The sequence below is a fragment of the Cygnus olor genome, chromosome 27, assembly GCF_009769625.2.
Source record: "Cygnus olor isolate bCygOlo1 chromosome 27, bCygOlo1.pri.v2, whole genome shotgun sequence".
NCBI classification, from domain to species: Eukaryota; Metazoa; Chordata; class Aves; order Anseriformes; family Anatidae; genus Cygnus; species Cygnus olor.
The window spans coordinates 3,555,285-3,577,688 of NC_049195.1; the positions used below are offsets into that span (position 1 = coordinate 3,555,285).

Sequence of the window (22,404 nt, forward strand, 5' to 3'; positions counted from 1 at the left end):
CGAGCGGCGCTGGCCCCTCCACCCTGCAGCCATCCTGCACTGTCTGTCTGTCCCTGTCCCTCCGGAGGTTTGTCCCCGGGTAGAGCCCGCTCAGGGAGAAGGAGAAGCACCACGAGAGCATCTTCCTCGCCACCCACCTGGGGGAAATCTCCCTCCTCCAGCCCCCACCACCGCCAGCATGGTGTGCGTTCAGAGCGGGCACCGGGCGGCGATGGGACGCGCCCTTTGCTGGAGGCAGCAGCCAGGAGGGTGCTGGAGGCGCTCGGCGGAGGCACGGAGAGGCCGGAGCCTCCAGAAGAGGGCACTAAACCCTGACCTCCACGTGCAGCCTCCTGCTCCAGCGCTCTCCCGAGCCGTGGGAAATGAAGAAGCGAGGGGGAATCGGGAGCACTAAAAATAAACTGCTGCCCCTTCAGCCCTCTGGATGGCTTCGAAGGCAAGCGGCTCGCGGGGAGAATGGGGTGAGGCTCCACAGCCCAAGGGTGCAAAGGGTGTCGGGGCGCACGTGTGGCTGTGCAGATGCCAGGATGGTCGGACAGACGGACGGAATAAAGCAGCGTGTTTCATCGGGAAAAGCACCCTGATCTTTCCCAAGTGTTCCCGATCAATCCCTCTTGCTGTGAAACCCCAGGCAAAGGGCTGAACCCTCCTGGAGCCTCATTTCCGACCCCCCCCCCCCCCCCCAAGAGCCTGATCCATTCCTGGGGAAATCACTTTCCAGCCGTGCAACCACTGGGCACCAGCTCCGGTCCTGCTTGGGGGCACCAAGGGTGGCCCCGGCGCTGTGCCGGCAGCACGAAGATTTTCCTCCCCGCGCAGCGAGGAGCTCGCTCCACTTCCCGCCCCCCCCCCCACCACCAAGCCCAAAGGTTTACAGCCGCCTTTGTATTTTCACGAGATGGGAGATAATAGCTTGTGGTCTGCAAAATGTCAGAGCCACTCATCAGATCCAGAGGCGTCGGCGCTCGCTTCGAGCTCGCAATCCGGCAGCTCAGCCCCGGCTGCCCGCTGCACCCTGCCGGGGGAAACTCCCTTCTGCGGGGGGAATTCAGCGTCCAGCGAGACCGAGCGAAGAAAGCCAGCTGCAAAAAGGGGCTCCAGAGCCAGCTTTTGGCCCTTTTCCTGATTTTCCTGCTCCCTCCATCCTTGGCCACCAGCAGGGCACGCGCTGAGCCGCGGGGCGCGTTGCAGGGATCCTTTTCGCCCATGCGCATCCCACGGGAGGATGGAGCCCCCTTCGTTTACCACCCCTTTTCCTTCCCTTCTGGGACACACTTAATTAGAGCCAGATCTCGAGGTTTAATTGCACCTGCTGGCCGGTGCCGTGGCTCCCTCTGCTTCCACCAAGCTCTGCCGAGAGGTGCGCGGGCGGCCGGGCCGTGCGGCTTCCCGCTTCCCTGCCGGGCCGCTGCAGCGTGCCAGCTTTTATTTGGGGTTTCTCGGCATTTCCAGGCCCTGCAGCAGTTCTCAGGCCCTCATTAGCGGCCCGGCGCTGTCATCAGAGAAACACCTGAAGCACCAGAGCCGGCTTTGCCCGGGGCAGAAGCTCCCTTTGCTGGGCGCAGCCGTGCCGTGCCGCGGTGCCAGCTGCCCACCGGTCCCGGTGCGCACGGGGCGAAGCTCCCCAGCACCCCAAAACCTCCTCCTGCCCCGGAAGGGCCTTTGGCAAGGCAGGTGCACCGAAGAGAGGCGTTTGAAAATGAGATGTCACCTCCGCTGTGTCCCTGATGAATTATTTGGGGACGGGGACCAGGGGGGAGCCCATCTAGCCGCCGCCCCTTGCTTAATTTTGGGGCCACAGTTTCGTTTCGGGGCCACGGCACTGACTCATGAGCCGACCTCGTGCACCTCCGATCTGCCCGGCCGGAAAATCGAGTCGGGCCGGGCGCTGGCGGGGAGAAGGAGCCGTCGGGCACATCCCCGGTGAGGAAAGCAAGAGGCCGCGCCGTGCGCCGGGATGCCGGCACCACGGGGAGCTCGGAAATCACTGGGGCTTGGGGTTGGGGCCGGAAAACGAGGAGGGAGCAACCTGAGGATGAGGATGAGGAGGAGGATGAACGTCTGGCCCCGGCTGAAGTCGCCGGGTGTTGGTTCATGGTGAAGAAGCAGCCAGCAGCCTCCCGCCCACCTCCGCTGGGACATCATTAATCTTTGGCAGCACTAATCTCTGGGGGAGAGCGGCCCTGCTGACGAGGATGAGAAATTACGGCCCCAAAATGCCCGGGGGCTGAGCACCCAGCACATTTTGGGGTACGGCTGAGCAGGGGTGCCATAGAACTGCCCCGTGCAGCCATCACCCATGGGGCCAGAGGGTCCCCGTGCCTCAGTTTCCCCACCCCACGCACTGGGGTGTCAGCCGGGCGCTCCGCACTCCTCCTCCTCCTCCTCCGGCGAGCGCTGCGATAAGGGCAAAGCCCGATGATATAATCCTCCAGGAAATGAGCTTGAAAGTGGACCAAGCCGCGGATGAAATGTCTTATTGTTTGGGCAGGGAGGGGACGGTGGCCCCGCGACCTCGGCCCCGCGCTCGCCCCGCTGACTCACGGCTCCCAGTGCCGCCGAGCCACTGGGACCAGTAGGAGCAGCGGTGCCCTTTGGGACGGGGACATCGCTCCGTGCCCTGTGCATTGGGGTGGGATGGGATGCCTGATTTTGGGATGCTGGGTTTGGGGAGGCGGATGCGGGGCCGGGAGCCACCTGGGGAAGCCCCCAGCACGTCTGCCCCTCGCAGGCTGGCTGCGTTTGGGGATTTCCTTGAGGACACCCCGGGAGGGATGGGCACAACCGGTGCGAGCACAGGTAGGAAAGTAGGTCAGGAAAAACCCTCGTCCCGCGCGCCTCGCCGCCTGCAGCCCTGCAGGAGCTCTGCCTGGTCCCAGCTGCTTTCATCCACACCCCTTGGGGGGGGCTCGTAAGCATTAATTAAAGCCGCCAGCCCCCTGGGAGGGGGGAGCAACCGTGTCTCGCTCTCGCCCCCGTCCCACGGGGCACCGACCGTGCTCCCACTTGGGCTTTCCGAGGGCTTTGAAATCCCGCAAATGAAAGGCGCCCGCCGGAGGTGGGGGCAGCGGGATCACCGCAGGGACCCCCCGAGAGACCCCTTCCCCTCGCCCCGTGCTCACCGGGACCCCAGAGGAGGTTGAGGGGGGAGGATTCAGGCACCAAAGTGAGAGGTTTCCCTCCTTTGGAAGGGTGCTGTGTGGGGATGGTGCACCCAGGCCTGACGGCTGTGCCGGAGGGCATCTGGGACGCCCACCCTGATGTGTCCCAGCATCTCCTCTTCGCCCGCCTGCCAGGGTGCAGGATCCGGCCCGAGCACCCCGTGACTCCATCCTGGGTGCTGCAGCCACGTCCCCTCGCTGGTCCAGGAGGCTGCAGCACGCAGGGTGGAGTAAAACAGAAAGGCAGAGCCCGGCGGGGGCTTTTTTGGCCGGAGGCTGACTCACGGTGTGGTGGGGGGCACGCGGGGGGAGCCGGGCTCTGCCAGCACCCCGTGGCCCTGAGCCATCGCCACGGATGATGAAGCAGCCGGGGTTTTGCTCAGCACTTTTTCGCAAGAGAGAAGAGGGGGGGACGGTTTGCACCAGCCGGGGCTGCGATGTGAGGGCGGAGAAGCGCGACCAGTCTGCGCCGTGACATTAAAGAGCGGTGCCAGGAAGGGGAGAGGAGAGGAGGGCGGGTTTCGGATAAACAACGGGGCTGTTCTCCTGCCGCAGCACCGCGGCCGTGGCCCTTCAGATGTCCCCAAGTGAGGGGGTCCCCAAGTGAGGGGGCATCACGAGCCGCTCCGGTGCTGCTGTCCACAAGGGCTGAGCACCCCTGGGAGCAGGAATTGAGGACTGAGGGGCTTTGGATTCCCCCCCCCAGGCAGCAAAACTTGGGGTCAGGGTGGGGGAAAAAGAGTTTCTCTGCTCCCAACCCTTCAGGAGCAGCAGCAGCAGCTCAGCGCATGACAGCGAGGGGCCGGGGGATGTCCTGCTCTCTCCCCCACGAGGGCGGCCGGGGATTTCCAAGCACCCCGGGGTGGGCTTGGAGGAAGCAGTGGGAAGGTCTGCTCCAAAGGTCGGCAGGAAGCCAGCGGGGGCGGAGGGGGGGGGACAAGAAGCATTTGCAGCCCCCCCCCCCGGGGATGCTCAGGGCCGGGCTCCCCACCGGCTGCAGCACCCAAGGGTGCCCGGCGGGCGGTGGGGAGCAGCAGCCGCAGTTTGCAGGATGTGGTCGGGCCGAGCAGCAGCCGGCGCAGGGCACGCAGCGCACGGCCCCCATCACCACATCTGCAGCCGGGAGCAGGATCCGGCCCTGCTCACCCCTCTCCCTCTCTCCGCCAGGTGCCTGGGCGATGGAGAGCTTCGTGGAGACGTTTCGCCTCGGCTCCCCCGTGGCCTCGACGCAGTTCCTCACCAAGCACCACGAGGATTAGCAGGGGTGGTTTAGCAATCCCTGGCCGGCATCGCCATGCGCTCAGCCCAGGGTGAGACCCTGGAAGCCCTGGGGTTGCTCCCAGCAGCTGCCCGAATTTCCACCGCCCTGCATTCACAAGCAGAAAGCCCAGCTCCCTCCTCCTCCAGAACCTGGGGGGGGTCTCTTTCCCTCTGCTCCACACCAGTGTGGGGTTTCTGGTGCACCCCGAGCGTGTCTCAGCTCACCCAGCTCTCAGCTTTGCTGCCTGTGGCTCATAAAATAAAAAAATACGGATGGAGTGCACTGGGATGCTCCTTGCTGCCATGGGGGGCATGGCACGACGTGCCTCGGGGGGCCAGGAGCTGGGCAAAACATGTGGCCAAATCCATCCCATGAGGCGCTTCCCACCTCTTCCCGACTGCGGCATCTCCGTGCCCATCGGAGTTTTTGCCCAGCATCTCCCGTGCCTGCTGCCTGGCACAACCCAAGCACCCAGCCCAGGACCCTGCAGCTTTTGGGGGCTGCCAGGACGGCCACATGTGCTTGGTGGCACCGTGGTGGCCCTGGGGAGGCACCTTGGGATCCCCGGCCGGCTCCATCCCTGCCCTGCCCGCGCTCTTGCGCACCGCCTCAGCCAGCTTCTCTTGGAAAGCAAAACCGAAATTAAAGCCGTAAATCCGAGGAGCTCTGCCGACTGGCCACTTAGCCGGACCTCCCCTTTAATTAGCTCTTTAATTAGGCTTTCAGCTAAGACTCGGGGTTTCTCCAAGGCTGGGATCACCCACCTGCACGTCCTCCTCGCAGCGACGAGGCTGGGTTTGTGCTGCCGGGGCCGGGGCAGCGAGGCCACCCCGGGGCCAGCTGCAGGAGCACTTTGAGCTCTGCATGACCCCGGGGGGGCACTTTGAAGGTGGGGAAACTGAGGCAGGGAAGTGACTCGCTCATGGCTGTGCAGAGGGGAGGAAGCACCCCCGAGGGCTGGCAGCGCTCGGAGAGGATGGTGATGGATCCCATGCTGGATCTGGTTCGGTCCCGGAGCAAACTGCCCCCATCCCATGCTCCCCGGGGGACACGATGCTGCGAGAGCAGCTTTCACCCTTTTTTCAGGAGGGCTCAAACGTGGCCGGGACTTTCCCTGCAGCAGGAAGAGGCTGCTTGCCCCACGGAGGCTGAATCACGCCACGGTCCCGCACGGGGCCGATAAAGGCTGCGAGGTGCCTGCAGGTGCTGAGCATCTCCCGTTTGCCCCGGTGCCGCCCCATAGCAGGACTCAGGGCCGTGGCACCAGCTCTGCCCCAGGCACACGCCGCTGGGGGAAGCTGCAGGGCAGGAGAGCAACAAAAAAAGGAAGCCGGGTAACACACCACAGCCCAGGAAAAAAATACAAAACACGCTGCCCTGCTTGCCATCAGCCAGCTAAAATTAGCAGCAGAGGAAATGACACTTCGAGATGTCATGGAAGTCTGCTAAAGTTGGATTTCTCCTTCTCTTTTTTATATTTACCCGCCGCTGAGGGTGTAATTGGGCCGTTAGGTTAATGCAGAGGGACCGGTGTAAATGAAAGGTCACGCTTTGTTGACATCCTGCAGTCAAACTATAGTCATCCTTCCCTCCCTGCCTTTAATTCCTTGTGGCTGGAGTGTTTATTTTTGGTGGAGCGGGAGAGAAAAGCGATCGGATGTTTATCCTTCTAGGAAATTATCGCCATCATTCTTGGGTTTAATTTGAGCTGGAGATGAGAGCTGGGAGCACGCCTGGGGCGAGCGCCGGGCAGGTGCTCAATGTCCCCCACGTGTGCCACCAGCTGGGCCTCGGTGGGGATGGGGACGGGAACGGGGGTGGGATGGGGACGGGGAAAGGGATGGGATGGGTTAAAGGATGGGGATGCAGATGGGTGGGGATGGGGATGGGATGGTGATGGGGATGGGATGGGGATGGGGATGGGGATGGGATGGGGATGGGGATGGGATGGGATGGGGATGGGATGGGATGGGGATGGGATGGGGATGGGGATGGGGATGGGGATGGGTGGATGGATGGGGATGGGGATGGGATGGGGATGGGGGGATGGGATGGGGATGGGGATGGGATGGGGATGGGGATGGATGGGGATGGGGATGGGGATGGGGATGGGGGGATGGATGAGGACAGGGATGGGGATGGATGGGAACGGGGATGGACAGGATGGGACAGGGATGGGGATGGGAATGGGATGGGATGGGGACAGGGATGGTGATGGAAACAGGGATGGGATGGGGACAAGATGGTGACAGGGATGGGGATGGAATGGGGACAGGTATGGGAACGGGACGGGGACAAGGATGGGGAACGGGATGGGGACAAGAATGGGAAAAGGGATGAGGATGGAGACGGTGGGGATGGGGATGGGATGGGGATGGAAAGGGGGGATAGGGATGGGATGGGGACAGGGATGGGGTATGTTGAAGGGGACAGGGATGGGCACAGAGCTGTGGAAGGGGACGGGGATGGGGACAGTCCTCAGAGGGCAGGACCAAGATGTGGAGGCCGCATTGCACAAAGCCACGCGCGCGGCACCGAGCGCACCACGGGGCAGCAGCGTCGGCCAGCCCGTGACCACAAACTCTCACTGGGATGTGTGCGAGGCCTTCACGGCGTGGAAAATATTAATTGTGGTTTTTTTTGTTCGCTTTTTGATAATTTACAAAGAAAGAAAGAAAGAAAAAAAAAAGGAAGCCGCACGCAGTCACTTTGCGCTGGTCCCACCCCCTTTATCTCTCCTTCCATTCGCTCACCATTGGTGCAAGAGAGAAAAGAGAAGCTGAGTCTCTCACTGCCTAAATGTAGAAAGTTTTGCTTCTAAATCAGTTTGTGATGGAAAGGAAATACGTCACGTCCCTGGGGAAGTGGCTGGTTTTCGGCAGCCACAAGCCCAGCGCCGAGCGCTGCAATGGAACAGGCGGCACTGAAATAGCTCCGCGCCGTGTTATTGTCACCGATATCATTTTTTTCTCTGTCTACGTGTGTCATTTTTAGCATCCAGAGGAAGTTTTATTTGTATTTGTTAGCCCGACTTTCCACTGCCGGGGCTTGTTATTTTTTTTTTTTCTCTTCTGTGGGTCCAAGGCAGGGGGGGGGATGAGAAAACAACACCAGGGGAGCCATGGGCTTGGTGCGACCTGGAGCCCGCGGCACCACCGGCCTCTTTCAGTGGCGTGCCTGGGGGGACAAAACACCACTATCCCTGGGAGAACACGATCCTTGGGGGGGTTTGGGGGGTCACAGCAGTGATCCAAGAGCCCTGGATTTAATAGTTTCCCCGTGGAGGCCTCCACGGCGCGGTAGAGGCTCCCGTGGCGTCTCCAGCCTCTTCCCGGAGCGAAGCCACGGGGCAGGCGAGGGAGAGGAAAGTTTGGGGTTTGGGACGCGTGAGGTGAAGCTCGGGAAAGCTGCCTGCTCCTCCTGCAAGCGAACGGCAGCTCCCGGCAGCGCACGTGGGGGTGTCTCTTTCCCAAACTGGGCTGGAGGCCAGAGGAAGCCTGCGCTAAGCGCAAGCCCCGAGTCAACAGGGTAATAATTACCTATTCCGAACGATTATCGGAATAATTACTGTAATGAGAAGGATCTCAGCCCATGGCTCGAGGGGAGGCAGCCCTGGGTCCCATCCCCTGAAGCAGAGAGGGAGGGGAGTCCCCTCTCCAGCCAGCGGCTGGTGGGACCATGCCAGGAAAAGGCAGATTTAGGGGCAGGGGACAGGGAGGAGCAGGGATGGGGACACCTCTGTCACCCCCCAGCCTTGGTGGCCCGTGGGGACAGGGTGGGACCACGCCAGATTTTGGGGAGCAGAGCGCTGCCAGCTTCCCCTCGCACAGGCAACTTGCACAAGAAGGGATTAGCAGGATCAGGTGCTGATGATCTAAGTGCATAACTATATCAACCTGCGAATTAATTAATGATATCTCGCGCTGCGTAATGGCCTGATCTGCGGAGCTCACGTTCAAGGTGAATTAAGCCCTGCTGCACCACCCCCCCCCCCCCGCCCCCCGGGGATATAGGTCAAGATTATCTGCTGGTGGGGAAGCCGCGGCACGGGGATAAACAACGCTGCCCGTTTTGGGTGCCCGAGCAGGAGGCTGTCCGGGGGTGCTGAGCAGCGGCGCCTGAGCGCTCTGGATCGGTGCCGCGGGGTGATGGGGCACCCAAGGGTGGGACGCTCCCGTGCCAGAATAAACCAGTCTCCAGCACTGCTGAGGTGTGGGGAAATGAAGAACGGGGCTGATACCCTGAGATGTCTCTATCGCAGCCCTCCCATTCGAAGGGGCAAATTCCTGAATCCCCCTTTTTTTTTTTTTTTTAATAGGGTTTTAAAACCCATAATATAAAAACTTAATTATTTTGGCTGAAATAATTCCCGGTAAGAAATGCTGATGGGGAAAACAGCACAGTGAAGGCTCCCAGGTAAAACAGTGAGAGCTTTACAACATTACTGCTGTCTGGGGGCAGGTGGGGGCACACGGGGACACCTTGCCCCCCCCCCCCTACAACTCCTCCCTGTTCCCTTTGGATGCAGCAGCAGCAAACCTGGAGGGATGCCGGGCAGGAGGGAAAACCTTGGGAAAAGGTTTGCTGGCTGTGCTTTGGAGATTCCTAATTCATCTTTTCCCCCCTTGCTTTCTCAGAGCATTTGAAGGGCAAGCAGCAGGAAGGGGACGACCCCCAGCGCTCCGCATCGTGCCATGGATACACGAAGCCCCCCCAGCCCCGTGCACCCCCCCCCTCCCAGTGCCCGTGTGGGTGCTCGGCTTCGCCCGTGGCCCCGAGGTGCCGGATGCGGTGACCGGCAGCCGGGGCGGGCCCTGAGAACGACAGCCGAGGCTGTGCAGGAATTTAGGGCTCCTGAAGTAATAGGGGAAGGCGGGCGAGGCGCGGACGGGGCCACGTCCCTACCCCTGCGTGCCGCGCCAGCACCCGGAGGTGCCAGCAGGGGCACGCAGGCCGGTCATGGCACGATGCTTTTATTAATTAGCGATAATGACTAACATTTATTAGGCCTCCAAACTGCAGTGTGGCAGCGGGGGAGCTTTGTGGGGCTGCCTGCAGGCCCAACCCAGTCCCCTTTGCTCGGCTCGGGGTCCCCACTCCTGCTTCCTCCTGCTCAGAAGAGGGACCCCAGCCCCAGAATTACAGATCCAGGCCCCTGCCCTGCCCGGGGTGCTTATGGGGCACCCCACAGCTTTCTGGCCACGAGCAGGAGCTGACCCCAGACCGGAGCTGCTGGTTTCACGCCCTGCACCTACACCAAAACCGGCGCTGCCGCCGGCACAGACAGGAGAGGGGAGATCTGCAGCTCCGTGCCCTCAGCCTCATCGAGAGCCAGGCAAAACCCTCACCAGATAAGCACAACCTGCCCCACGGGGTAAGAAAATGGGGAATTTGGAGCAGCACTGCCCGGGCACCATGAAAGCTCCTTGCAGAGCACCCTCGGGCATGTGTCCGGAGCAGGGGAGCTCCGAGCGGCTTCAGACCTCGCCGAGCGGGCCGGATCCTTCCCGGCACCTCCTCCTGCCCCGCTGGGGCCACGCCGGGTGCCCGGCGCTGCGCTGTTTACGCCCGGCTGTCTGCGGGGTGAGGCAGATGCCTCTCGGGGTTTGCATCCCGCGAGAGGCGTGGTGGGAGCCGCGGGCTCGCCCGCTCCGGCAGCGCGGGCGCGGGGCAGTTTCAGCCCGCAGCCCCCGGCCTGCCCTCACTTGTCGGCACCGACTTGCTTCTCATCCCCTCCTCGCAGCCCGCAGGTCCTCAGCTAACCCGATATTTCCTCATTGCTAGGAAATGGCTAATTCCCCCCGGGCTGGTTTCAATGGATGTGAAGATACCTCGCCTTTGGCCTCCTACCAGTTTCTCCTCCAGTGGCTAGACCAAAGGCAGCGCGGCTCTCGGGAGCAGCACTTTCCCAGGCTTGGCTTTCGCTGGCCGGGAGGATGTCCACCCCCTTGCACGGCATCCTGAGCTCGGCACCCGCCCGGCCTCATCCTAGATGTCGGGCTCTGGATTCACTCCTGTGCAGCATTCACACGAGGGCCAGCATTTCACCCAGCACCACGATCGGGTGCAGTGGATGCAGAACCTCTGCTGTGCTTTGACGCTGCCCCGATTCGGGAACCATCCTCATCTCCCAGGTTTTGTGTCACGGCCCGGTTCTCAGAGCCGAAACGCAGCATCCATTTCCTCTTCTGTTTCTTAGTTTCGTGTTAAAAGGGGAAAAAAAACACATCCTGGCAGCTCCCCACAAACCCTTCGCTGGTGCCACGGCGCCCTTGGAGCACAGCCCGGTCACGCAGGGATCCCTGGCCGTGGGCACAAATTCGGGGCTCGTGCTCACCCGGTAATATCAGGGTGAAAACCCCTGGCCCTGCAGCCCCATCCCACCAGCCCTGCGTGTTCCTACCACCCCAGGCCCCCTCTCTGCCTTGCAAACCCCTCGTTCCCGGCGGTGCCACTCCCTCGGGGCCGCTTTGCACTCTGGACCTACTGCCCCGTTTTCCTGCTAATCGCCCCGGCCCCTTATCTCCGGGTCGCACTGCGCCGGCCGCCACCGCTATTGTTCCCCCGCCGCGCTCTGGATAATAACAGGAAAGCCCTCCGGGCTCGCACTTGGCTGACCCAGAGCTTGGGGCTGCCCGGGGCAGCGTGCGGCCGCGCTCGGGGTGCCCTGCACCTGCCCGTCGCCACCGGGGCCTCCGGAGCGCGTCGGAGTCCCGTGGTGCCCTTTTGGGTGATGCAAGGGGTGAGATGGGGATGGGGATGGTGGTGGTGAGGAGGTTTGGGGGTGCAGGCGGAGCCGTCGCCAGCAGCACCCGGTGGTGCTGCCGCGGGTGCCGGAGCTTCCCTGGCTTCCAGCGGCTCCCAGTGCTGCCACCTTCAGGGACCGGCCCCGGCCACCCAGCACCCATCTCCCTGGATGGGGTGCCCAGGGATGTGCTGGGTGCCCAGGGCTGCACCGGGCTGGGTTCCTCCGGCTGCCCCAGGCTTGTTTGGGGTGGGTTTCCATCTCTCTTCCACCTCGGGGACCTTCCCCCCTCTAAATTTCTTAACGTGGCTGCTGCGCAGGGTGAGGCAGGGCTGATTTTTTCCCCCTTGCCACAGGGAAACTGAAGCAGGAAAGGGCTCGTACAGAACTCCCCCTCCTCCTGGTGCACCCCAAACACCTCTCTACCTGTTGCCCCCCACCAGAGCCCAAGCTGAGCCAGCTGGACCCCTCGGGACCAGCACAGCACTCAGCAGCGTCCCGGGGTGCCAAATCCTGCCCTCGGGGTCCCCTCGCCCCCCCCCAGAGGAGGAGGGATGAGGGAGACGTGTGCCTCATTTGCCATGCATAGTTCAGTGCAAGTGTTTCTGAATCTTTCCGGAGGAGGAGGGTGTGTAGTTTTCACAGGCAAATCAGGAAAACCGAGGCGAGCTGGGAGCCCGCGTTGTGGAAGGACGCGGACGGTGCTGGGAGGGTGTTGGTGCTGGGTCAGGAAAGCTGCCCGGCAGTTTCTCCCGGCTGGAGCTCTCCGAGCCAGACTTTGGCCTGAAATGAGGATTTCCCACGCCCAACAGCAGCAGAGGAGAAAGTCTCTCCTCCTCCAGAAATTACGGCAGGGCTGAAATTACCCTGCCTCCCATCCCTGCAGGTGCTCAGCATCTCTCGCGTCCAGCTCCCGGGCTGCCCAGCGAGTGAATTGCTGCCGAAGCAGGGCCTGCCCCGGGAGCCGCATCGGGGGCAGCTCGTGCTCGACGCCCCCGACTCGCCGCAGCCCGCCCGTGCGACCTCACCGCCTGCAAACAAAACGCTCGCAGCCCTGCGAAACGGCCGTGGCTTCATCAGATACCTCCGCGACACCCACCTCGCGGTTCGGGCGGCTGAGTTGATTTGTTCCCCTGCTCCAAGCTGCTAGAGAAGGGCTGGCGGTGTCGGCCATCCCAGCAGCCGCCTCCGCACATGGCCCCGGTACAGTCATGCCTGGGGGTAGGAGCGTGGTGGGGTGACCTTTTAGGTCCCCACCAGCCGCAGTGTTTACATCTTGGTGACCTTAGCAGCCCCAGATCTGCATCTGCAGCAAATCCAAGGGGCTGGGGAGCGAAGCTTCTGTTTTCTGTTAAAAGCCTCCGTATCCTGTCTCGAGCTCAGCATCTGAGCATCCTTTGAGGCACCGCCGTGGTGGGTCCCCGAAGCCCCCAGCCATGTGCTAAGCCCCGCGCGGAGCCTCCCCGAGCTCCTGAGAACCCCGGAAAGGCGGTGGGCAGGCGCTGGGCACCTCTTCGTGGTCCTCAGCCTCTGCTGCTCGGCTCTTCCCGGGCTCAGCTCTCAGCTCCAGCCCAGCACCGAGGTCTGGGCGCGATTTCGGTGGGAACCAGCAGCCCGCTCGCCTCACCACGAGACACGCAAGCCGTGCTATCTTCCCTATAGCTGCCTTTATGCTGCCGTTAATTAGGTGAAAAAAACCTGCCCGGTTCCCCTTTTGAAAGCCCCGGCGGTCCCCGGAGAGAGCCGGCGCGCAGCGGGGCTCCTCGGCCCGGCCGCGGCACAGCTCGCCGCACCTGCGGGCTCCCGGCACATGAATCACCGGGGTCACAAGACCGAGAGGAGCGGGGAGAAATCACCCGTCAGGTGACGGCAGCGTGGTGGGCACCAGCCCGGCCCACCGGGGCACCGCGGGGTTTCGGCACGCCGCGTGGTGCTCGCCCCACGGGCTGCCCCCGGCCCCGTTGGGGTCCCCGGGGTGCGCGGCACGGGGCTGCGGCTCTCTCTCGTGATGCTCCGGCACCGCGGCATCGTTCCTCCCGTTATTGCTGAAGGCAGCCGGTGCAGGGGCCGAGCCCGAGGCTCGGCTAGCTCTGCCTCCTTCGCTTTATTAACGTGACGAGCCTTTGATGGGCAGAGGTGATAGCGGTGTGGGACGCTATCTGCATCGGCTCCGGGGAAGGGACCGCAGCGTTTCGTGCGCGTGGATCCACACCGATGATTGTTCCTATTACTGGGACACCCCAATCGGGATGGGATCACCTGGCCTGAGAGGCAGGCGTGTGGGACGATCAAAATAAGTGAAAGCTTTCGGCTGCAGACTCCCTCCAAGCCCAAGCTGTAATTTAAAACCCTTCGGAGCATCCAAGGTGAGATGTTTGCGCTCCCTTTGGGTGAAGTGCTCCGCTCGGGACACTCCAACCCATTACGTCGAGCTGTAACCAAGCCAGTCCAACCCCCACGCGGCCGTTTTCATGCCAGTCGAAGGCTGCCTGGGTTTATTTTGGCTCGCGGCCGTTCCCCATCAATTGGCATCGAAGCACCACGAGGAGCTGCGCGAGTGGCCGCGCGGGATGGGGCCGTTCTCACGGGATGCCTTTCACCCCCCCTCTCCTAGCCCTGCTAACCAGGCCCTGATGACTCAGGAGCTTTGAACCCGGCTTAAACCCCGCTGCGAGGCTTCGGGGCGGTGGCGATGCCACCCCCCGGATGATTTCGGGGGGCTCCCCACACGCCGCCCGTCGGATGCAGGCGTCGTCTCCGGAGATCCGCCCGGGGTCGGTGCCTCTCGGCGCCCGTCCAAGAGCGGGGCTGGGCCGCCTGGCACCTTTTGGGGTGCTGAGCTGCTCCGTGGCGGGGCGAGGAGCTGGGCCAGTGCGTGCTTGCCCCGGCGCAGCAATTACGAGCCCAAGGCTCGCCGGTGCCTGCCAGCACGGCGCAGCCAGCGCGCTCCCCCCCCCCCCCCCCCGCTAGGAAGCCTGGAGTAAGCCGAGGTGTTTCTTGTCGCTGGTGCTGGTGGCGGTGCCGCACACGCTCGGGGGCTGAGCTGCTGTTTAAGGGGGGGGGGGGCCCGGCTCTGCTTTGCCCCCACCCCCGCGGAGCAGCGGGGGCGCACCGGGGACCCCTCCGCGCCCCCCCGCCGAGGATGCTGGAGCGTGGGAACGCGCCGCGGGGATGCTGGGGATGGGGACCGGGGGTGGGGGGGGGGGGGGATGCTCGGTTTGGGGACCCCCTTTAAAACCTCCTGGGGTGTGTGTGTGGGGGGGGGGGGGGGGGGGGCGGGGGGGGGTGCAGCGGGGTGCGGGGCCCTTCCCCACCCCCCCAACCCCGTGCTGCCGTGGGGCCGGGGCCGCTCCGCGCCGGGGGCACCGGAACCGGCGGCCAAAGAAGGCAGCAGAGGCGGGGCCGGATCCAGACCTTGTATGGCGCTTCCCCTCGGCCGCCCGCCCGCCGCCGCCCCGTTTTTCCCCCCCCCCCGCCCCCCCGCTCCTTGTCCCCCCCCCACCCCCTTTCCAACCCCGCAGCCGCCGCCGCGCTCCCCCGGGCCGCGCCGGGCCAAGGGGCGGGGTGGCGGGGGGGGGGGGGGGGGCCGCGGGGTGAGGGCTGCGGGCGTAGGGGGGGGGAAGGGCGGGGGGGGGAGTAAAGGGGGGGGTGTAAAAGGAGGGGGGGTGCCCTGTGAAGGATGGGGGGGGGGGGCAGGGCGTGGGAAGCGGGATGCAAAGGGTGGGGGGCGCTGCAAAGGGTGGGGGGGGGTTAAAAAGGGGTGGGGGGGGTTGAAAAGGAGGGGGGGGGCTGTGCAAAAGGGTGGGGGGGGCTCTGGAAAAGGTGGGGGGCTCTCCATAGTTGTGGGGGGCTCTGCAAAAGATGGGGGGGGCTCTGAAAGGGATGGGGGGGGTCTGCAAGGGGTGGGGGGCTCTGCAAAGGGGGGGGGGCTCTGCAAAGGGGGGGGGGGGCTCTGCAAAGGATGGGGGGGTTCTGTAAAGAGTGGGGGGCTGTGTGAAGGAGTGGGGGGCTTTGGAAAGGGCGAGGGGCTCTGTAAAGGGTGGGGGGCTTTACAAAGGGTGGGGGGGTCTCCAAAGGGGTAGGGGGCTCTCCATAAGGGGGGGGGGGACGACACTCTGCAAAGGGGGGGGGGGGCTCTACAAGTGATGAGGTGGCTTCCAACGAAAGCAGGGTCCTGCAAGAAACGGGTGTCATGTGTTATATGGGGGGGGGGGCTTCAAACGGATGGGGGGGGGGGTCAACGGATGGGGGGGGGCTCAATGGATTTGGGGCCCTTCCACTGGCATTAACTGCAGGGCCCTGTACAAAACAGAGCAAGCGTGACCCCCCCCCCCCCCCCCCAGCCCTCACCCACGCCCCCCCCAGGGCTCATCCCCCCCTCACCCCGCAGCCCCCCACGCCCCCCCCCCCCCCCCCCCAACCCCCAAGACGTCGAATCCCGCCGGGTGCGAGCCCAGAGCCTCGCAGCAGGGGCAGCCTCCTGCCCTACCCCCCCCCCACCCCCCCCCCCACCCCGTGCCCCCCCCCTTCCCCGGCTGGGTCCCCCCTCGAGCCGCGGCTCTCCCCGCAGCTCCCATGGCCGAGCCGGCCCTGCAAGGAGTTGGGCAAGCGGAGCTCTTGCAACACAGCCTTTTGCCATGCATTCGCTCTATAACTCGGAGGGGTGGTTTTTTGTTGGTTTTTTGGGTTTTGTTTTTTTTTTTTTCCTTTGTTTTTTTTTTTTTTTTTTGTTTTTTGTTTTCCCAGATAGCATCAGCTGGCACACTTCGCACGAAACCACCTAATTACCGACGCCTTGGAAGTGCCAAACTTTTCAAAGCTGGTGGGGGGGGGGGTGGGGTGGGGAGGGGGGGGGAAGAGAGGCGAGGTTAAAAATCGCGGGCGACCAACAAGTGTTACCTGTTTGCGGGCAGCCGGGGCGCTGCTCCCTCCCCCAGGGGACCCGGGGTGGATGGGGAGGGGGCAGCTCGGTGCCGCCCCTCGCTCCCCATCACCCCGGGGGGGGGAGCTCCGGGGACCCCCACTGCCCCCCCCCCCTCCCCCCATTCTGCCCTTCCCACCCTGTGGGGTTCCCCTGCGCGCCCCCCGGCCCGGTTCACTTTTGGGATGGGTCTGGGGGCGCTTCCCCCCCCCCCCCGTCCCCAGCTGCTCCCCCCCCCATTACAGCGGAGCCCCAGGCTCCGAGCACCATCGGCGGGGCGACGGGCACCGCACGGCTCCCGGGGCTGCCCGGTACCCGGGAGAAAGGTGCCCGGTGCAGGGTCCATGGTGCACGGTGCCCGGTTCCCGGTGGAGGGTGCCCGGTTCCCGGTACACGGTGCCCGGTTCCTGGTGCGTGATGCCCGGTGCGTGATGCCTGGTGAAAGATGCCCGGTGCCCGGTGCAGGATGCCCGGTGTAGGATGCCCGGTTCCCGGTGCAAGGTGCCCGGTGCATGGTGCCCAGTGCAAGGTTCCCGGTGCCCGGTGCAGGACTCCCGGTGCATTACGCCCGGTGCCCGGTGTAGGACGCCCTGGAAAGGACGCCCGGTGCCCGGTTCCCGGTGCATGATGCCCGGTGCCCGGTTCCCCGTGCCCAGTGTACGGTGTCTGATGCCTACTTCCCGGTGCATGGTGCCCGGTGCATGACGCCCGGTGCCCGGTGCAGGACGCCCGGTGCCCGGTTCTCCGTGCCCGGTGCAGGACACCCCGGTGTCCGGTTTCCGGTGCCCGGTGCGTGATGCCCGGTGCAAGACGCCCGATGCCCGGTGCCCGGTGCAGGACACCCGGTGCCCGGCGCCCGATGCCCCGTGCATGGTACCCGGTGCCCGGTGCCCGCTTCCCGCTGCCGCCAGCCCGTTCCCCGCCGCGCGCCGGCCCCGCTTCCTGCTTTCTAATGTTCCATTGTGCGGAGCTTCCATTGTGACGTCTCGGCCTCGGCGCGGCTTTGTCTGTCCATATATGGGCAGCTACGTCACGGAGCGCTCCCGCCGCCCGGATAAATGGGCTGAGGAGTCCCCGGCGGAGCAGTCGAGCAGCAGCGAGGAACCTGCGAGCGGGGCCGGGAGCGGAGCAAAGCGAGGAGCGAGCGGAGGGGTTAAAAATCCTCCCACGGCCGCAGCTGCCCACCGGATCGCCCCCTCCCCTCGAGGAAACACCGGCGGGACCCCCCCACACCCCCCGGGACCACCCCCCCCGGCCCACGCCCCCCCCCCCCCCTCGCCCCCCCAATTTCGCAGCCTCCCCCCCCGCCCCCCCACCCCCCCCCCCCCCGCCCCAACTTTCCTCCCTTTGCATGCTCGCCCTCGCCCGGATTTGCCACTCGGATGTTGTCGCCTCCGGAGCGGAGCTCGGAGCCGCGGTGAGCCTGCCTTTTCCTCCAGTGCTATGACAGGCAAACTACTGGAGAAGCTGCCGGGGACCATGAACACTTTGCTGAACCAATTGCCTGACAATCTGTACCCGGAGGAGATCCCCAACTCTTTGAACATCTTCTCCGGCAGCAGCGACTCGGTGGCTCACTACAACCAGATGGCTGCAGGTAAAGGGGGAAGGCAGGCGGGGGAGGCGGTGGGGCGAGGAGGAGGAGGAGGAGGAGGAGGAGGAGGAGGAGGACGCCGTGTGCGGGCTGGCATGGAGCCTCGGAGGGAAGGGGAAGCGCCGGGGCTGGGGAGCGGCCCCCCCAACCCCCCCCCCCCCCCCGCGCCCACCCACCCCTTTCCTCGCCCCGGCTCCGCGCGATCGCTGCCTCCCCTGCCGCAGGGCTCCGCGCAGCGCTGCCGCCGAGCCGCCGCCGCAGGTACGGGGACAGCGGCCGGGCTCCGGCTCCGGGGGGAGGATGAAGGGGGGGGGGGGGGAACGCGGCCGGCAGGACCCCCCCTCCCGGCAGCTGGAGCCCACCCCGCGGCCCCGCTGGCGGAGCGGGACCCCCCCCGCGGACACGCGTGGCCGTGCCGTGGGGGTCCCCCCCGGGGCGCCTTGGGGGCGAGGTGGGGGCGCCGGGGGGGCCCGCAAGGTGAGAGGCAGGGGGGGGGGGAGCCCCCCCCCCCCCCGGATCACCCCGCTGCCTCCGGGCGCCGGGGCCGTGCCGAGCCGAGCCGGGCTGAAAGTCGCTCGCGTTCCTCCTTGCGCGGGGCCAAGTTGGTAACGGCTTCGGTGGCCCCCCCCCCCCCCCCCCCCCATCGGGGGGGGTGCTCCGCGGAGTGCCCGGCGCTGTCGGCGGGGAGGATGCCCGGGGCTGCCGGGGTGGGAGCCTACCTGTAGCCGCAGGTACCTCCCCTCCTTCCCCCGGCCCCCCCCCAGCGCCGGGGGGGCGGCCCCGGCAGCCCGGAGCCGCGGGGGGGGGTTGGGGGGGGCGGCGGGGGCGGCCGCCCGGCTCCGTTCCCCGGGACCCTCCGCAGCGAGCGCCGCAGCGCACGGGGAGCCGAGCCGCCGCCGCGCCGGTTGCCCTGGAGAGGGGGGGGAAGAGCGAGGAAGAAGAGGGTGGGGGGCGACCCGCAGAGCTGGGGGGGCTTAGGGGGGCTCGGCTCGCCGCATCCCCGCTCCCCAGCACCGCTGCGGCCCGCCCGGCTCACCGTGCCCCGCTTCTCTCCCCCGCTCTGCAGATAATGTTATGGACATTGGCTTAGCGAACGAAAAAGCCAGCCAGGAATTGTCCTATTCGGGGACTTTTCAGCCCGCCCCGGGCAACAAGACTGTGACCTACCTGGGGAAATTCGCCTTCGACTCGCCCTCCAACTGGTGCCAGGACAACATCATCAGCCTGATGAGCGCCGGCATCCTGGGGGTGCCGCCGTCCTCGGGCGCGCTCACCAGCACGCAGAGCTCGGCGGGCAGCATGGGGCCGCCGCAGGGCGACGTGGACCAGATGTACCCCGCGCTGCCGCCCTACTCCTCCTGCAGTGACCTCTACCCGGAGCCCGTCTCCTTCCACGACCCCCAGAGCAACCCCGGCCTCACCTACTCCCCCCAGGATTACCAGGCGGCCAAGCCCGCCTTGGACAGCAACCTCTTCCCCATGATCCCAGACTATAACCTCTACCACCACCCCAACGACATGGGCACCATCACGGAGCACAAACCCTTCCAGAGCTTGGACCCCATCCGCGTCAACCCGCCCCCCATCACCCCGCTGGAGACCATCAAGGCCTTCAAGGACAAGCAGATCCACCCGGGCTTCGGGGGGCTGCCGCAGCCGCCGCTCACCCTCAAACCCATCCGGCCCCGCAAGTACCCCAACCGGCCCAGCAAGACGCCGCTCCACGAGCGGCCCCACGCCTGCCCCGCCGAGGGCTGCGACCGCCGCTTCTCCCGCTCCGACGAGCTCACCCGCCACCTCCGCATCCACACGGGCCACAAGCCCTTCCAGTGCCGCATCTGCATGCGGAGCTTCAGCCGCAGCGACCACCTCACCACCCACATCCGCACCCACACCGGCGAGAAGCCCTTCGCCTGCGAGTTCTGCGGCCGCAAGTTCGCCCGCTCCGACGAGCGCAAGCGGCACGCCAAGATCCACCTCAAGCAGAAGGAGAAGAAGGCCGAGAAGGGCTCGGCCGGGCCGCCCCCCGCCGCGCCCCCCGCCGCCGCCGCCGCCACCACCTCGCCCCCCGTCGCCCTCGCCCCCGCCGTCACCACGTGCGCCTGAGGCACGGCGCGGTGACACCCTTTGCACTGGTGCCGGATGGATCAGGGCTTCGCCGGCATCCCGGTTGCCCCCGTGCCCCCGTCCCCGCCATCGGGATGCTTGCCCGGACCCCCGTGGGCCGGATCCGACGGATCCTGCACCCAGGCTGCCCGGGGTCCTGCTCCGGATCCAACCCCACCACCCGGCTCCGAGCCTCTCGGGAGCACGGTGGCCGCGCTCCCGGCGCCCGCACCCGCTCAGCCCCGAGCCCCGCAGCCGGGCTGCCCTCGGGGGTCGGCACCGCACGGATCCCACCCGCTGGGAGCCAGCCCAGCAGGGCCCGGCGAGCGGCGCCACGGCACCCTTGGGTGCCCGGGCAGCCAGCCCCGGCGGGGTCCTGCCCCACGCGTGCTTTTCCCACCCGAGCCCCCGGCTCGGCGGCGGAGGTAAGCGGGCTGCAGCGGCGGGGGGCGAGCTCCCGGGCGCTGGGCGGCTGCTGCTGGGCTGGCGAGAAGGTGCTGGGGGCGGCACGGAGCTGTCCCGGCAGCAGCTTGTTCCTTTTCTGTTCTTTTCCTTTTTTTTTTTTTTTTTTTTCTCTCCAGCAGAAGGGAAATTCTTTACAGAAATGCAGAAAAAAAAAAAAAAAAAAACACAAAAAAAACAAAACAAACCAGTATTTTGCTGAATACTTTTTATAATGTGAGATATTTTTATTTTATTTTATTTGGTCACTTTAAAACAAACCAACTACGGAGGAGAAGAATCAATTAGTCCTCTATTTTATTTTTTTTTCCTTTCTCCTTCTGGTATGTGCATGTCATTGCATGACTGCTCTGATTTTTTTCTTCTTTTGTTTTAATAAAACTGTGCTCAGACATTTAAGCTAAACTAAGCAAAAATAATAATGACTTAAAAAAATCTTTGTTGCCAAAAGGTCGTGCTATCCAGGTTTGATGTCTGCATGTGAAAAAAAAAAAAAATTAAAAACCTACAAAAAATAAAGAGAAGAGAAAGAATGCAGTCTAATTTATGTGAACTGAAAGGAACAAAAAACACAATCAGGTTTAACCACACAAACCTAAGGGAATGATATTTTTTGAAAGACTTTTGTATAAAGTTGAGTACTTAGAGAAAAAAAAAATCATACCAGATGTAATATATTTTGTGGATGTTTTTATTTCTTGGATTTATAGTACCTTATACTAAGGTTAAAAAAAATTATGCTTGATATTGTGAAAAGGTGATAATTTTCACACACATTTCATTTGCTCATTTGTCATGTTGTAATGCAAATATGATAGTTAATGCATACAGCATTTTTAAGGGAAAAATCAGAAATATTGAACTGATGTATTGTTGTACCATTTGCACTGTGAGCAAATGCTAATGCAGTAAATATATTGTGTTTGCTGACAATCAAATTCTGTAGTAAATATCTTTATTTTACCTTGCTTAAAAATATCTATATTGGTTTGGAGGAAAAAAAAAAAAGTCTCTAATATGTAAGGAGAATGTTAAAATGGCTTGCTTGAAATGTGTAGGATGGTAGGCGTTGTGCCTCTTTACAGATGACTTTGAAATCTGTTTGTACATTTTCTAGTGCTGTATTTTATTATTTTTTTTTTTTTTGGTATGGTTTTTAAAAATAACCCAACCTTTTCTCAGTCCCCTCTCCTTCAGTTCTGTTCGCAGGACAGCCCGGCGGCAGCAGCAGCGGCGCTTCGGACCCCGACGGCGACCGGCTCCGTCCCCGCGCCCCCTCCCCAGCCGCTCGGGGACATCCGAGCCCCCAGACCCACGCCACCGCCGCCTCCTCCTCCTCCTCTTCCTCCTCGACCCATCTCCTCCGGCTCCGTCCCCGCGTGGTTTTTCCACCCGTGGGCCGCCCTCGGTCCCCGCAGCGGGCGCTCGCCGTCGGCTTTGACCCCGGCACCATTTTGCAGCCGGATTTAGGGATCGGTTGCGTCCGCTGGATAAGGGCTGGGGAAAAGAGGATCTGGGGGGGGTTCAGCCCTTAATGCCCCCCGCCGCCTCTCGCCGGCCAAACTGCTGCAGGTACGGAGCGGAGAGGGACTTTTCTTCGTGCTGCGAGCTGGCTGGGTCACCCCTGTTAAAAATAACCCGTGGATTTTGGATACGGCGCCTGTAGGGGCAAGAGGGAAAAGTGGGAGACGCAGCGGGATGAGGCGGGGTGCTGGGTGCCCCCCCCGGGGCGCTGGCAGCACCGTGGTCATCCTCGGTGGTCCCCACGTGTGGTGGGACGCGGGGATATGGAAAACGCCGCCCGATTTCCCTTCTTTGGCCTTGATTTGCATCCGCAGACGGGCCCCGGAGGAGCTGCTCCCGCCAGGCCGGGGCGGCTCTTCCAGTCGCTGCCGTTTTCAGAGCCTTTAATTTTGGGGAGACACCCGGGGCTGGGCCTTGGGGTGGCTCCTGGTGACTCAGGGGAGGCCTGGCCGGGCCTTCCCGATGGGGAAGGGACCTCGGGGCCAGCGGGGAACCGGCTTCGGGGCCCCTGGGCGGTCTGTGGGGCCGGATCCTGCGTCCCCAGGGGGTCATTTCCAGCGTGGTTCGGCTCTGGGTGACCGCAGAGAGGTGTGAGCACGGGGACATCAGGCCGGGGCCGAGAGGGGGCAC

General features: G+C 63.9%; 2 protein-coding genes across 8 annotated transcripts in view; both read left to right on the forward strand.

Moving 5' to 3' along the window:
• Window positions 1-4,699, forward strand: part of PEBP4 (phosphatidylethanolamine binding protein 4) — a 63,374-nt gene extending 58,675 nt beyond the window's left edge. For all 7 annotated transcript variants that reach the window (XM_040538413.1, XM_040538414.1, XM_040538415.1 and 4 more), the window contains one exon: window positions 4,329-4,699. In XM_040538413.1, the coding sequence (XP_040394347.1) occupies window positions 4,329-4,420 (92 nt within the window). In that variant the 3' untranslated portion in view covers window positions 4,421-4,699. The remainder of the gene's footprint in view (window positions 1-4,328) is intronic.
• A 12,718-nt stretch (window positions 4,700-17,417) lies between these two features.
• On the forward strand, window positions 17,418-21,188 carry EGR3 (early growth response 3). Its single transcript, XM_040538506.1, has 2 exons — window positions 17,418-17,685; window positions 18,749-21,188. The coding sequence occupies exons 1-2, from the start codon at window positions 17,532-17,534 to the stop codon at window positions 19,786-19,788; spliced, it is 1,194 nt and encodes a 397-aa protein (XP_040394440.1). The 5' UTR covers window positions 17,418-17,531; the 3' UTR covers window positions 19,789-21,188.
• Window positions 21,189-22,404: the final 1,216 nt, after the last annotated feature.